General features: G+C 36.6%; 1 protein-coding gene across 10 annotated transcripts in view; it reads right to left on the reverse strand.

The window, feature by feature from the left end:
• LOC148852051 (ARM repeat superfamily protein) overlaps positions 1–16,659 on the reverse strand; it is a 91,959-nt gene that overhangs the window by 24,018 nt on the left and 51,282 nt on the right. For 6 of the 10 annotated variants that reach the window (XM_088946357.1, XM_088946356.1, XM_088946354.1 and 3 more), the window contains exons 16-26: positions 16,497–16,565; positions 9,092–9,228; positions 6,961–7,078; positions 3,548–3,682; positions 3,240–3,445; positions 3,009–3,156; positions 2,747–2,887; positions 2,570–2,653; positions 1,971–2,474; positions 1,811–1,878; positions 1,640–1,691 (exon numbers count right to left, since the gene is read on the reverse strand). In XM_088946357.1, the coding sequence (XP_088802483.1) occupies positions 1,640–1,691; positions 1,811–1,878; positions 1,971–2,474; positions 2,570–2,653; positions 2,747–2,887; positions 3,009–3,156; positions 3,240–3,445; positions 3,548–3,682; positions 6,961–7,078; positions 9,092–9,228; positions 16,497–16,565 (1,662 nt within the window). Of the gene's footprint in view, positions 1–1,639; positions 1,692–1,810; positions 1,882–1,970; positions 2,475–2,569; positions 2,654–2,746; positions 2,888–3,008; positions 3,157–3,239; positions 3,446–3,547; positions 3,683–6,960; positions 7,079–9,091; positions 9,229–16,496; positions 16,566–16,659 lie in introns of all 10 variants that reach the window. The other 4 variants (XR_016099547.1, XR_016099548.1, XM_088946360.1 and 1 more) reach the window with 2 other exon arrangements.

Raw genomic sequence — 16,659 nt, forward strand, 5'->3', positions numbered from 1 at the left:
GTGAGTAGTATCTCACCAATTGGTATTAGAGCCCATCCACCAGCAATGAAAGCTCTGGTAGTTGAACATGCCTAACACTAGAATGTCCAGATTCAAGGGTCTTATGGACAAGTTGAAATCGAGATGCATAAGGTCCTCAACAATCTAAAGGATGTGATCTCAATGATGACAACTAATTATGAGAAGATCGTCCCGGTCAATTAAAGGAAGGTGACTCAAAAGGTTCCAGTCAAGGCAGTGCTTGCCAATCCAACTCCTGCCCCTTCTCCTTGTCCAAAGTTCCATCATATCTCACTACACAAGTCTCATGATCTCCACATCAATCTCTCCCCTCTTTGTCAAGACCTCTTTATCAGGATTATTGATTCTGATCTTGATAACAAGAAGTCCCAAACAAGCCATCAATACAAAAATCTTTCCTTTTTCTTTCTGCAAAATTTCATGTAGAAAATGAGATTTAAGAAGACATTTTTTTTGAAGAATAAAAATAAAAAATCATTAGAACAAGGAAAATAGAATACAATAGAAAGGTGATAAGACATCACCCGAAGAGGAAGCAAACCCAAGGAACCCAACAAAGATCTCAAGACTCCCATACTAAAACCCAAAACACCAATCTCAAGCAAAGGCCAAGGAAACAACCCAAAAAATATCCCCATGGGAGTGAATACATCCAACCCCACCCCTGAACAGAAACTTAGTCCCTCCTTGCTCCACGAACAAAACCTCAATCTTCCTCCATAAACTCATCCTCCCGGCAAGGTTCAAAAAATCGAAACGTATCGGCCAATACGTATTGTATCGGGAGCACCCCGATACGCCCCTACAGAGGGTGTATCAGGGTTTTGACAGGTTCAGGGGGTGGAGAAACCTTAAACCGGCCCCCCTGAACCGGATTTGAAAAAAAAAGTTAAAAAATAAAAAAGCAGTACCGATACGCCCCTACCGGTGTATCAGGTGTATTGATATTTAGAACCTTGCCTCTCGGCTTGAAACATCTTCATCCCAACACTTGTCACCTTCCCGATGAACTTTTTTGTTCACCTTCTCTTCCCTTTTCCTTCTTTCAACCTCCTCAAAGGCCCTTCTAGCAAACTCCTTACCACCCGAGAAAAACAAACCCAGACTCTTTCCAATCATTGACGTCTCTATCCACCAAATTCTGGAGAGTCCCACACCCTGTCCTGGTGTTAGGATTTTATCTGATAGTTTTATCTGTCAGGATTTAAATAGAACATAGAGAAAGGTAAAATACAGGATTTATCTAGTGTGTACTGCATTAAGGGTTCTGTAGTTGCTAGATACCTTACAAAGTCACAGGGATGTAAAGCTAGCAAGTCATGACAAAAAAGAGGGCAAAACAACTCAAGAAATGGTTTTAATCTATTAACTTTATTCAGATAAAAAGCACCGGAGAACAGAGAATTGAACAAAAGGGTTAAAAATTTTATGTTGGCAGTAAAGCATTGGTCATGAATCAAGAAAAAGAAACTCACTAAAGCAAACAGATTAGTTTTCTATAGCGACCAAATGTATTGTCACCATAGCAATTGAGATATTTCCAATGTTGTGAATGGTAACAAGAATCCAAAGCATTAAAGAACAAATAAAAATATTACCCATTATTGCAGTGAGTTACCTTGTGAGTACTGTTTTGACAATTGAACCCATTGACAGTGCCTAAATAGAAACTAGAAGAAATCCAACACAATAATTATGAGTATAGAAACTAGAATAATTCCAATACAACATTTAGAGTAGATTATTTAACATTAAAACAGAGTTGGCCCCTTCAGTAACTGATCCTCACCATTCATCAACTGGAGACCATATTTTGACTCGCTGTCCAATTAGCATCTCACCTTTACCTCTAATTCCCTACTTATTACATAAATTATTGTCCATTCAGAGATTAAATTATGCAGCAAAGGAACATTTACAATGATACTAAGGGCATGGGATTTGTATACCTTTGATGACAAATACTCCTGACTATTGATTTTTGAAATTTTAGAATGATCAGAAAGTACACCACTATTTTCCATCTCAGCTTCATCCAAAGAGTGGCAGTTTCTTAAACCTTTGTGGGCAGAGGCCTGTGACTCTGATAATGAATGCTCTGTAGCTAATGAGCAAGAAAAAGATGAAACTTGATGTTTCTTCCCCAATTTTTCTTCAGTGATTTCAGACCGTCCCTTCTTATTCTCACTAATAGAACTCTCACTAGTCATTCCCATTGATTTTGATTTATTTGGAGAATGTGCCTGTTTTATCTTTGTTCTAGTACTTTCCTGCCTGACAGTTTTATGGTGTTCTCCTCCTTGCACCTGAGATTTCTCTGTTATTTCTTTGTTCCTTGCCAAAGAATTAGGTTGTTTGTATGATGGCAAATTCATCATATTGCACTTTATCACATCCGCCTGCATGCTGTCGTCTTTAAATTTCCTACCACGTTTAGCAACAGGGCTAGCAGGCTGAAACATAAAAAAGAAACATACTATTAGAACATCAAACCTGTGAGGTATTTGTCTAAGCCATTTGCAAGTCAAAAAGGCCACTAACAAGCTACCCGAGTACGAGGTTCAAACATATGAAGGAGCCTGTCAATGAAATTTTTACCAAAAGAGCATTCACCAAGGCAACTTGACTTAGCCTGCAGATGACAAATAATACTAAGCCTTGGACAAAGACAGATGGCTGTTTTCTTTTTTCATAGAAATCAAATTTAATCTGCTAAATAACTTACATTCCCACATTTAACATTGATGCCAACTTTGTAGAAAGATGATGGCAACAAGACCACTGCTGAAGTTTGAGATGAGAACATGCAATTATGACTCAATGATTTTATAATGAAAAGACCTATGTCTGCCAGGATATGCAGCTTCTGTAATACAAAGAATGCAATTATTAGTAAATAGGAAGCAAAGCTCATGAAACAAAAGTTTTCCTATAGAAGATCTACAAAACATATCTTTCTTTTCAAAACATGGATCTAAAACACGTACAGGAGTCTTATGAATATCAACAGCATCTTCTGCCTTCTTAACAGCATGAAGAATACTTAGTAGGTATGAGACGGTATCGCTAACAACATTCTTACTGCTATCAATGGAGCTAGCATTGATTAATGCTTGCAAGAAGACAAATAAGGGGCTGCCCAAAAAATAGAAAAAAACATTATTATGGTTTAATATTCCTGAATTTATGTGCTGTAACCAGACAAATGCATTTACAACCTGCAAAACTGAGCAAAATTTTCTTCACTTTGATTGTTATCAGAAGGGAAACCATCATCATGAGCAAGAACATGGATAAGGAAGACCACCACGTATTCAGGATAAACTGTCATTGTTCTTCCTTTTAAATCCTGAACTGTAGAAGTTTGGCAGATCCTAGCCTCTTTACTGTAATCCTCGATAAATTCGGCTAGATACTTCAAAGACTAGGACAGGCAAAAAGCATATCAATTTTAGAAAACAGTCGTAACTATGAAGAAAAGCAGAATTAACAAAAGAGTAAATATACATCTAAAAGACAAACATACATCAGCTCGGATATCTTCAAGACAATCTGAAGCACCTAATGCTAAAGCACATGCATATCTGGTAGGAATAGCATGTTCCTTCAAAAGCTTATGTATTTTATCTAGAAATGATCTTCGTACAAGAGATGAGGGATCCTGAAATATCACAGAAGATAACAGGTTACAAAAGTAAGCAAGTTAAAAGTATCATATAAAGAAGTGTAACTTTCGTTTTTGGTAAAAATACAAAGTGTAGCTAGGTAAGGCAGAATGATTTGAAATTCAAACTGAATTAGGAAACAAACAACAACCAAGCAGAAAAACACAAAAATCATGGTTTTAAATGATAATGAATATTGAAAACAATAATCATTGCATACCTTTAATGCAAATTACATGAGAAAAATAATCAGATAATTAATAGATTGGCAATATGTGTATACATTTAGAAAGACACATGACTAAAAATGATGGAAAATATTAGCATACTCATGGAATGGGAAAATTTACTCTCTCCATAAAGCTAATAGACAATATTATTCCAGAGTTTCATTAGAGGGAAATTGAAGGAAAACCTCTACAGAAAGCTAAGTAGCTACCCTAGGATAGATGTTTTTAACTTAAAAAATCCATCACCTAGGCAGGTGCCAAAGTGACAAGGCACCCCCCTGTCACCTAGCCTCGCCTTGGAGCCTTCAAAACTATGCACCAGACAGTGGCACATTGTAAAACATTCATTGGCTAGCAGAGCACCCATGGCTGTGGAATGAACAGAGCCCAATTCTTATGTCATATAGTTAAATTTTAAGGGATATAGTATGGGCAATCTTGGAAACTCCAGTATAGCTAGGGTGTTCAGAAACAATAATCAAGTTTAAAATATTCCTAAATTTCCTAATATTTCCACAACATATTCCCATTTCCATGGGTAGCGAAACAAAATTTTATTGGAATGACATATTCCCCAGTGAATACTACCAACAATATGTGAAGTACAAGAGATTTACTGGAATCAACATGTTCCCCAATAAACACTACCAGCACTATGAGAAATACGAGAGACAGTATTATAAGTTGGTGACGATATTTTAAATATGTGGAGTATCAATGTTATTACTTGCCAAACTTACATGATCACCACTTGAGCCAGCTTGATATCCATTACAAACATGAAATTAAAGATTAATTTTTGTTTGTGTGATAGATTATTTGGTTGACCTATTAGAGCCATTTGCACTTTTTATGAGTTAAAAATTTGCTTTAGCTCATTCTATCACGTAATTTTGAATCTTAAGGTTTACAAGACAACTTCAAAACATATTCTTTGTCTATAACCTAGTTTCTTAGCTTTGTTTAATGATTTGGAATAAGATAATAATTTAAAAAGGTGTGCCTATGCTTCTTTTATCATTTCATAAGATATCATTCTACATTCTTCACATATTTTACAATGTTTCCACCATGTTTATAATTTTTACAATATTTCCAACATGTTTCCTATATTTGGACAACCAATATTTCCACCGAAACCAACATTTTAAACCTTGGCAGCAATGTCGATATACTAGTATTACTTGAGCAATATGGTGGTGGAATGTGACTCTAGGGTGGTTATGAGCTTGTTTAAGGGTAACAACCATGGTTCATGGCAGAACCAACATGCTTCAAGGAAGATAAGAGAGCTGTCAAGGGAAATGGGGCAGTTTTAATGTGGACTAAGCATGTCTTCCAATGGGTGGGATGATGCACTAGCAAAACAAGTAATGGCCAGCAATCAGCTATTTTGGGGAGTTACCTCCTACTGATTGTATGTAATATGTAAAAGAAAGGTTAGGTGGCAAATGCTGACCTAAAATCTGGGCTCTAGGCACTTCTATGATTATAAAATATTATTTTGATCATATTTAATAAATCTTTAAAGTTACCAATAAAAATGTTTCATCCATAAGTATGAGTTCAGAGTGTTTAAGAGTCCAGGACCTCTAGGTTAGCAAAGCCTATATAAGGTTCAGATCGTCATAAAAGAGAGTGACAAAATCAAGAATAACTTTGTTTTTTTCGTTGGAATCTTTACAAGGGTGAAATTCTGAAACATTTTTTCTTTGGTGTAACACCATTGAAGGCCTATGACCCCATACTTGACTAGGGATAAGGAACTCCTCTCACAAATTTCCTATGTAGCACTCCTCTTTTGATCATTATTTTTCATTTTTTAACCATTTCACATCATTCGAGAGATTTGGCCATCCCTAGGTTTGTTCTACATTAACCTTCTTGCAATGTTACTTTTTGGCAGGTTCTGTATCCCACACGATGGTACTTAGTTTCATACAAATTCTTGTTCTACAGCATGCCTTTGTCATATCAACATATCTACACTTTGAAAAAATCTCCATAGGTACTATAACAAAAAGGCATAAAAAATGTCTAAGAAGCAATTATTACTTCATTGTTCAACATCCAATGCAAATTAATATAGATATAATATCATCAAGAAATAGCCTTTGATAGTAGTCCATGCTTCAAAGGATCAATCAATTCCTCTACCTCTAACACAGTAAGAAGATAAACAGCTTTAACGATTCTAGAGTTTCCTATTCAATTTGACCAATTATAAAACATGAGTTATAAAAGATAACAGAATATAGGACAATTCCATTGCTTTACAATGCATGAAAAGGAGGGGTTTAGAAGGATTGACCATTTTACTATCAACATAGACAATCCATTGTAGAAATTGTCCATTGTACTACCAGGTACCAGCTTCTTGTTTTATAAAATGCACCAGCCAACAATTCCAGTTGAAAATGGAAGATTTAAAGGGCTTTACCATATCATCTTGATTTAAGGTGCATTAATAGCAAAATATAAGAAACTACAATTCCCGAAACCTTTTCCAAGATGATAAGCAATCTTGAAGATAGAATTCTACTTGTTTACATTATGTTTCAGAAAGGAACCAGTTTAACTACCTATTGTCATGGATTTTTAAATATTTACATATATTTATGGTTGAAAGTCTTATGCTTCAAGAGATCCATATGACCAAAGTCACCTAGACCCAAGAGAATTAAAATTCGGGATTCTGATGGCCACAGATATAAATAGCCCCTTACAAACCAAGTACCAAACAAATCTTACAAGCATCTGGCCTTTATAGGACTAAAGTAGCACATATGACACAAACACAATTTTCTATTGTTTTTGAACAATTTGGGAGCTGCCAAAAAGTAGAAAAATAGAAAGACCAAAAAAGTCTGGAGCTTTCAATATACATTTTGCAGGCAGGTCCAAACAACATGTAGAGTACCCATCTATTTCAAATGACTTGTGAACAGCAACCAATAAACCTTTCATATTTTAGTTTACTATTCTGATTACTAGACACATCATGTTATTTGTTTGTATGAACAACAGTACAGTGATATGCATACCATAGCTTTCAGAACAGTTACGTGAAAAATCTGAGGTGGTATATGAAAATCCAATCTTCTAGCAAGCCGGAGAACTGACATTGCAGCAGCTAGTCTGATATGAGCCTTGTCATTTTCACTGCATTGCATAATTTCCACAAAGAAATTAACCATACGAACAACCTGCCTCTACAATCTGATCAAATGGTTGCAGATTAGACATAACCAAATTGTGGAAATATTAATCAGTGAGTGCATAATTTGTATGCATGCATGTATGTAGGGGCGTCAATGGACCGGTTTTGAGTTGGACCCTGTCCAAACAAAAATCAATTTGGACGGACTGAACGGACCAACCAAACATATTGAATTGGACCAGTCCAGACTCAATGGTCCAAAGTATTTATTGGATTGGATTGGACCTGGCCCATCCATAATGAATTTACATTGGATCGGGTTGGATTGAGCCAATATCTGGTCCATTGATAGAAGATAAGAATATAGGTGTCAATAGACCAGATTTGGGTTGGAACCAGTCTAAATTAAAACAAATTTGAACAGATTGAATGGTCCAGACATTGAATTGGACGGTCCAAAATATTCATTGGATTGGAGTGGACCCGGTCCATTTGTAATGGACTCACATTGGACTGGATCAGATTAGACCAAATCCAGTCCAATTGACACCCCTACATGTATACATATGTATATATATATATATATATATATATATATATATATATATATTAGTAACACAAATATTATGAAAACTATTATAATAATTTTTCTACTTTTAAGATTTTTTTTTTTTAATTTATTACTTAATTTCGTTATTTTAAATATTTACAATTTAGTTATGTTAAATATTTCTTTATTTAAAATATTTAGTTATTTAAATATTTAAAATTTTCGTTATTTAAGCTTTACTTATTTTAGAGTCATTACATAATATTAAATATTTTGTAATATAATTATTTAGCCATTTTTAGTATTTCTTTTATTTAATATATTTAGTTGTTTAAATATTTCAATAACATTTTTTTTGCATTTTAATTTTTATTATTTAAATACATTTTAAATAATTTTTTAAAATATTATTCAGTTATTAAATTGAATAATTTGTAAAATTAGAATTTATGTTGTTATTACATAATTTCTTTATGAATTTCGTAAAAATATAAAATTATTAATAATACAAATATTATTAAATCTATTATAATTATTTTTTGTTTTTCATATATATTTTAAAGTTATTACATAATTTCGTTATAATATTTAAATAATTCTTAAATTCTTTAATTCAAACTTTCTTTAGATAAATACAGATGAGAAAGTGGGGGAGAGGAAAAATAGGAATTAGAGATAATTTAGGAGAGAATAATGGGTTTGTTGGGAAAGTGGAGAGAATAGAAGGGAATTGGAGTGGGACTCTAGTAAAGGGGATGGTGGTGCCACATGGCTAGACATAAGAAAATCTACTCTATCTTTCTTTATATCTATTGGTTGTCTGCAAAAAGTGGCATGGAATAATATAAAATAAAAAATTCAAGAAAAGGAAAAAAAAGATTAACTTCCTTGTTTTAGTATATATATATATTAGATAGATAGATTCCAAGCCTGGTTGGCCAGGCTAGGCCCGAAGTATTAGGCCCTGGGCTGGCCTGCAAATTTCTGGGCCGGAGCAGGTTTTACACAAAACCAAGGCGGCAAGGCCCAAGCCCGGAAATTTGCAGGCCAGGCCCAGCAAGGCTAGACAATCAGCCCTAGCATAATAACACAAAAAACTTTGGACTAATGTGCAAGTGCACACTAAAAGGGGCGCACTATATATGCAAATGTTGATTAAAATTATATATGAGCAAGAAGATTGAATGCATTCTTTCGGAAGTTTACCACCCAAGGTATTAAAGGAACTTTTAGAGATTCTAGCAATTGGTACAGGCACAACTGGAAATGGCAACTCCTCTAGTGCTAAACCTTTTTCTTTTGTTGTACAAGGGCTGAGATTGGCTGTAAATTTTGGGTTATTTTTCAATAAATTTGAAGCTTTACAATTGACAATGAAGAATAACAACAATAAATTGTTATGACAGTGAGCTGCTAACTTAAAAAGTTAAAGAATCCAACTTTGCATATTGATTAGATATCACACCTTAAGATGATATCACCCGAAATATCACCTTCAGGTAGCATCTTCAATAAAATATTCAGCAGTTCCCTAACTTCATATTTGACATGAGCTCCTTGATGTGGCAAAAAACTTTTCACAAGTGCTTTCAGTCCATAAATCTGTAAAGTGCATACCATTAAACCAGAAGGAACAAAATAAAGTATCACTTCAAAGCCAAAGTATAATTATAAATAGTCCATGATACCCAGATACCCATAATTGCTTAGCATACAGGTGTTGGAGACTATAATACTGCATGATACTTTTAAATGTACTCTATAGCATTAATACTTTTAAAATATGTAAAATGGTATGTAACAAATTATGCTATAAAAAATCTGCTCAACTTATTTTAATTAAATTAGGAATTACACAAGTCTTGATAAATGACATTTAGCTTCAAAAACAAGATGAAAGCGCATGATATGAGCAGGGTTCAAAGTATCGACACATATCGGCCCGTATCTGCCGATACTTATCGTGCCGATGGCTTCCCGATACACCCCTACAGGGGTTGTATCAGGTCAGACAATGTTCAGAGGGTCACCGGGACTTAAACCAGCCCCTCTGAACTGGTTTTGAAAAAAAAAAGAAATAAAACATAAAAAAAAAGCACCGCTACCTACCAGCGTATCGGCCTATGTCGATACTTTGAACCTTGGATATGAGTATATTAAAAAGGATACTTTTACCAGCATCTAAGTCCAAGATTTTAGGAAATGGGGAGTTGTGTCCCAATTTCCTGTCTCTGTGACCATGTCTGTATCCACATTTAGGCATTTATAGACCCATAGTTAATAGAAAGAAAAAAAATGAAAGGAGCTAAATATTCTAATTGACTCAAGATGAGAATGCATGGCTCCCTTGAATGTGTTGGAGGCTGAACCCAAAAGTTGAAGTACTATTAAGGCCACTAAACTACAACCTCAACAGGGGAGGCTTTAGACTCAACATGCAAGAATTATGCTCCTTCCGGATAGCCCAACAGATAGCAGGTGTATAGTTGTAAAGTGGGTTATGCCTAGCACGACCTAGTCACTATAACAAGCCAGTTGTGCCACCCCCCCCCCCCACAAACACATACATACATACATACATACATATATATATATATATAAATAATATATATATATATATATATATATATATATATAATTTTTCCAAAAGAATTGTGCCACTCATGGCCCATTAGGTTCAGGCCCGTATGCTAGCATGGCATAACCCACTACCATGCAAGCAGCCCGCAAAAGTGGGCTATTTCGGCCCAATATGACCCACATTACACCTCTAAGCAAGATGGGTAAGGCTCCAGAGTGTGTGGCCTTTCCAACTATAACCCACCGATCTCCGAGCAGATAACAACCCACCCCGACTATAATGCAACACCCATTTCCTTCTGAAAAGATGAAGAAAGCAGTGCCACAACCCAGTTGGAACATGACACTGAATGAAAAGATGACTTTCTCTCCTGGCATGCCACAGAGACAACAACCATCCACAACTACCCCTCTATGGGATAAGATTTCCCTTCTAAGGATCTTACTCTGAGCTGCTGCCCAAATGAAAAATTTAACCTTGGGTGGTGCTATTGTATTCTAAATCCAGGCCCTGCCAGCCGGGACTAGCCCATCTTCCACCATCCAATGATAATAAGATTTGATGAAGAAAACAAACAGTAAAAACTGCTTGTACATACTCTGTGATCAGCCATAGAAGGTTGGATACATGACCCAGTTAGGAGACCAACCATCCACAAAAAAAGCCTCCACCTCCCAATTATTAGTGTTGCACCTAAATTGAGGGCCCCACAAAATGGCAAGTTCTGAAACTTCATAACAATCTGAAAGGGTAGCATCCTTATTGGTGGAAATCGAGAACAAACTTGGGAACTTAGTGCAGAAGGCCACTCTTGTCATTACCATTTATCCCTCCAAAAGTAGGTATTTGCTCCATTTACAAGGGAAATTCTAATGAATCTGTTTAAGTGCTCACTAGCCGCCATGATACCCTTCCCAAGGGTAGAGCCAAATGATTGTGATAGGGGTAGATTATCCCTATCTAGAGAAGGCCTGACATATATACCACCATAACCTTACACTAGAGCTGATCTTTCTCAACACCAAATCTCCAGAGCCACTTACAAAGACAAGCTTTGTTCAGAGATCTAAGTCTTCAAAGATCCAAACAGCCTAGCTTTTTGGGATTGCCAATGGCATCCCATGCCACGAAATGGATCTTGTGTTCACCATTTCATTCCTCCCAGATGAAATACCATTGTACCTTCTCCAGAACATTAATCACCAGTGTCAGCAAAGAAAAGAGAAACAAGTAATAGGTGGTGGAATGTTAGACAGAGAACACTTCAAAAGTGTGAGCCTCCCCCCTTTAGATAGGTAACACCTATTCTGACCAACCAGCTTCCTTTGGACTCTCTCGATTATGGGATCACAAATGGCTTTGGACTTATAATTAGCCCCAAGTAGAGCACCCAATAATTTGCTTAATAAGTGCCCCACTCTGCTCCTGAATAGCAATAAGGCTCTCAATATTAGGAACTTTCCTAATAGGTATCAGCTCAATATTTTGGAAATTGATCTCAAGACCAAATGCCACTTCAAAATATGTTTACAGACATTGGAGAAAAAGCAGGTCTTAGATCCAGACTCTCAAGGATATGTTAAGTCATCTACGAACTGAAGAAAACTGAGTTGGGGAATCCCTCTTGACTCTTAAACCTTCCAACTCCACCGCCTTGCCAAGAATGGGGAGAGAAGGCTCCTTGACATAGCCACTTCTCCCTAGGAAAGTAGTCTTTAGAAGCCCCATTGATCAATATGGAATACATCAGCATGGAAATTTATATCCATATCCACTTCCTCCAATGATCGCCAAAGTCCATCCACCAGAGGCACTAGTCCATAAATTTCCATTGCATGTAACCATATGCCTTCTCAATATCAAGCCTATAAAATGATACCCAGATCTCCTAGACACTAATAGGAGTCCACACATTCGTTGGCAATAAGGGAAATGTCCAATATCCATCTGCTAGCCTGCTTCATCCTATTAGCAAGAATTTCTAAAATCACCTTGTATAGCTTGTTGATGAGTTTGATTGGACAATAATCTCGTAGAGAGGCAGTATCCAAGCACTTAGGAATCAGAGTATAAAACAAAAGTTTACTGACCTTGATAGGCACACACTATCAAAGAAATCTTGCATAACTGCCATGAAACTATCTTTGATGAAGAACACAAAACAGTGGTAGAAGACCATGGGGAAACCATCTAGTCCTAGGACTTTGTTCCCACCAAGTTCTTGGATCGCTCCTAAGACCTTAGCTTCGTGAAAAGGATGCTCCAACAAATTGTGTTCTAGACTAGGAATAGCATCAAAGCTGACCCCCTCTAGCTTGATCAGTAAACCTCTCATTAGAATATAAGGATTTATAAAACATCACAATACCATCTTTAATTTCATTAGTTATGATTGATATGCTGTTAGTTATTTGGGATTTTTGCTTCCAAGAGACCTCCACATACGGAAGTCTACAAAACTCTTCTCTAGCTGTGGATCCTCTACTACGATCATCTATAGATAGAACACCCGCCTCTTTTACATCCAACTCCTTGATGGTCACCAATATCATCTCCATTCTAACCTTGACACAATCCAAAACCTCTTTGTTCTAGATCTTAATTTTGACTTTCAAGAAATAAGATTCTTAGCAAAGCACTTGCAAGGTCCCTTGATGATGGCGCCTCTCCTCATCAATGCCACAGGTCTTGAACAAAGCCTGGCACCTCAAAGAGCATAAGCTCCACCTGAGGTGCCTTCAACAGGTTTCACTACCCAATGACAAGAATATAACCTTCAAAAATCCTACAATACTTTTTCAAACCACCTCTCCATCTCCTGTAACACCACAATTTTCAATTCCCATCTTTGAAGTATAGCCTTTATTGTGGGCCACTTTGGGGAGCACCTAAACCCCTAACATTCCAAGTCAAAATCTTCATCAGATTAGCATAGAGTTGACGCAAGCTCTTCTGGCCCCATATAACCCCTGCCATAGCTCCTACCACTACTCTCACAAGCTGAACCATCATTCATCATCCATTGAAGTTGATGTTGTTCTCTGGCCAGATTTGACTTCTCTCTTAAAAGAGCCTTAAGATCAATGTCCCCTCCACCCACATTCCTCTTCTCAATTGCCATGAAAAGGTCCACCACCTCCTGTTTGTCACCAGCAAAGTTTGCTTGGGGTTGATTAGTCGATCCACCTTCTATCTCATCTGCCCAAGAGATCCTAGGCACATCCACACTGTTCATGGTTCCACCATTGCTTATATCACCAACTGCTAAGGTGGTATTGACATAGCCTCCACATCTTCCACCCCCATCTCAAAGTAATCTTCATGGGAACCAGCATCTTTTCCTAACCACATGAAGAAGCTGATACTTGCTAAGGCTATTAAAGGACACAAGTTTTTTTTGCTAAGGCAATTTATGCTTCTCTATGCAAAGCTATTTCTTCCAATCTTAATATTTTCCTCAAACAGATATGATATGATGTGCAATGAGGTGACAAAACAAAGTTTTAGACTGATTTGTGGTGAAAGCAAACTCTTAGAGGAATATTTCCTAGCTTTTAATTATTAAGAGTCATTTACGAAAAGTAAATAAATAGGAGTTGGCTGTATCTCATTGTGTAGAAATCAGGGATTTGATTGGAACTTTGGTTTTAGAAGAGGGTTAAGGGAGAACGATATCTCCTAAGGATTGCAGAGTTGGGTCTGCTAGCACTTTGGGTCTCTTTTCTTGCGCCACTTCCAAGATACTATCATTAGAATCCAATTCTGTTTTTCTTTCTCAGTTAAGGCTGTTTGGAGTGGACAAATTCCACCAAAAATCAGGGCATTCTGTTGGCAGGTAATATATATGAAAATAAATGTTTATATCATCTTCAAAAGAAAAATATCTAATTGGTGTCGTTTCCACACTAGAGAAAGTTGTGAGACTACCTTCCATTTACTAATCTCTTGTCCAATTGTACCTGGCATTTGGGAGTAATTCTTTTTATTATTTGGATACACGTGCCTCATCCCACAAATTAATGTCAGACATCCTCCTTTTACTTGTCTATGAAGATGCAAGATCATGTGTCGACATACAAAGGCAGCGATCTTGTGGACAATATTTGAAACCATTATGATGAGAATGGTACATTCAGTAAGATCTAGACACATTTTTGCTCATATCTCTACTTATGGCATCATCAAATGTTGGAAGATCATTGTAGAGTCCACATTTAATGAGGTACCAAGGAATAGATAGACCTGTGCATGCTTTTATCAAGGTGAATTATTGGTCTTATAGGGGCTAAGGCTGAACAGCTCCCTTAACTACAAAAATGTAATGGTAGAGGGTGATTCAAAGGTAGTAGTGAGAAGGTTCAGGAACAACAATTTGGGTCTTTTGAAGTATATAAAGAAAAGCAGCATTACAAAGTATCAACCAGTAAACCCCAGAGATCATTTTTTTTTACAAACTTATCAAAATCTATTTTTAATCCATATCTACCATATATGTACTTGAAGCAATAGAATTTACCACTTCTACAATAAAAGTCTAAGATGATACAATTGAGTTAACCCACATACAATGGCTATAATATGATGGAAAATAATCTCAATATATGATCTTAACTATCATAATAAATTAATTCCTAAATAGGTTTTTAAAACAAGTTACCCTTGACAAAACGAAATATAAACAAAACAAAATGACAAAGTAGAGAACTCATTCTTAATTGAATTGATTTGAATCACAATAAATTGCAGGATTCAAACAAAATCGTAAGATTTTTGTAGAAAAGGATTCAGACAGAACATTCAAATTGAAACCCTTGGGATTCATGATTCAAATTGTGAACCGTGTCGTAAATCATAAGATTTTAACAATATTGCTCTTGACTTTACCACAAAGATTCTCAATTAGCAAGAAAAGTCTTCAAGAATTCAGCTGTTCCTTTCCCTCCAAATGCACCAACAGATTGCACAAGGAACTATTTCCAGAGAGCTTTCCCCCTTCTACGAAAATTTTGTACTCTCCATAAGCTGATGGGATGAGGATGGTCTGTAGGTTCTGAAGTTGAGATTAAGGATGCCGAAAGCTGAAGAGAGCTAAGGGAAGAGATCTGGGAAAAGTTGAGCAATAGAAGGGAATTACAAGCAAAAATGGCTAAGGGAAAAGGGTCCCTTCATCAGGGTCCTCACCTCCTATTTATAGAATCAAGGAGCCATGCTACATGCATGGCCTTGCATAATCCAAAATCTTCTTCCTCTAAAGGAACATGAAGGGAGCAAATCCACCTTTTTCTCCTCAATAGGCATGTGTCTTAGGGACCACGAGGTTGTCAGACACATTTTTAGGAGACACTGGAATAACATATGCCCATGCAGGCATGAAGTACAACCCATCATGGTTTCCTTATGCAATTATGTGTTTCCCCCCAAGTGCCTTCTTAGATACCCATTGCTCAGTATAGGTCCCTCGCAAGAACCCTTTAGCATGGAGTCATAGCGAGACTCCATCCAATGAGATCACCAACTAGTTCTAGGTGACAAGGGAGTGCCTTGTTGCCTAGTTACCTAGTTACCTAGTTACCTAAGGGAGAGGTAAACTCTCTTAACTCTCTCGAAAAAAGTACAAATTACAAACAAGCCCAAAATAGACAATTTCTTCCCACCCCATTGTAGAGTAACCTCCAATGGGGTTACAAACAAACCCAAAAAGTACAAATTACAAACAAGCCCAAAATAGACAATTTCTTCCTTTTGCAACCAGCTAATCGCCAACTTAAAGTCTCCCCCAATTGAAAGCTTGCAAATATCCAATTCCTTTGCTTTATGAATTCCTTCCACGACAGCAAAATTTTCAGCTCTTAAGGCAACACCCACCCCTATTGGACCAGAGAATAGAGCAACAATTTTTCCTTCCTCATTTCTGAATACTCCTCAAATACCTGAGGATCTGGATTATCTTCACTGCTACCATCAAAATTCAGATTTACAAAAGCCTCTTGTATGTGGGGACCAGTCTTGTCTATAGATCACCTTGAAAGGAGCAGAATCAACCACTTCCTCCTCAACTCACCAGCCACTTCCTTCCACTTGCTTTATTGTAACTCCTAGCTTTTCTTTATAAGTAATAAAATTCTATTCATCCAGTATGAACAAAAAAGAAATTAAAAGCATAAACTCCAAATGCATCCAAAAACCAAACATACATACAAGAGATATATGTTTGCACACACGGTAGAGGGAGAGAAAGAGAGAGAGAGAGAGAGAGAGAGAGAGAGAGAGAGATCTTCCTTCTATACACCTTTAGTTTGCAAGAAGCACTGCATCCAGAATCTTCATCCAACAAGGCTAGATCATCTGAGTCATGCAACTGTACAGCACATTCACATTGGTCATTTACATAGATTATAGGCTTCTAAGTACAAAACAAAAAATCTTCCTAATGATGTTCTGTTGTCACTTAC

The sequence above is a fragment of the Nelumbo lutea genome, chromosome 5 (genome assembly GCF_056320005.1).
Source record: "Nelumbo lutea isolate HS-2025 chromosome 5, American lotus-T2T, whole genome shotgun sequence".
Lineage (NCBI taxonomy): Eukaryota > Viridiplantae > Streptophyta > Magnoliopsida > Proteales > Nelumbonaceae > Nelumbo > Nelumbo lutea.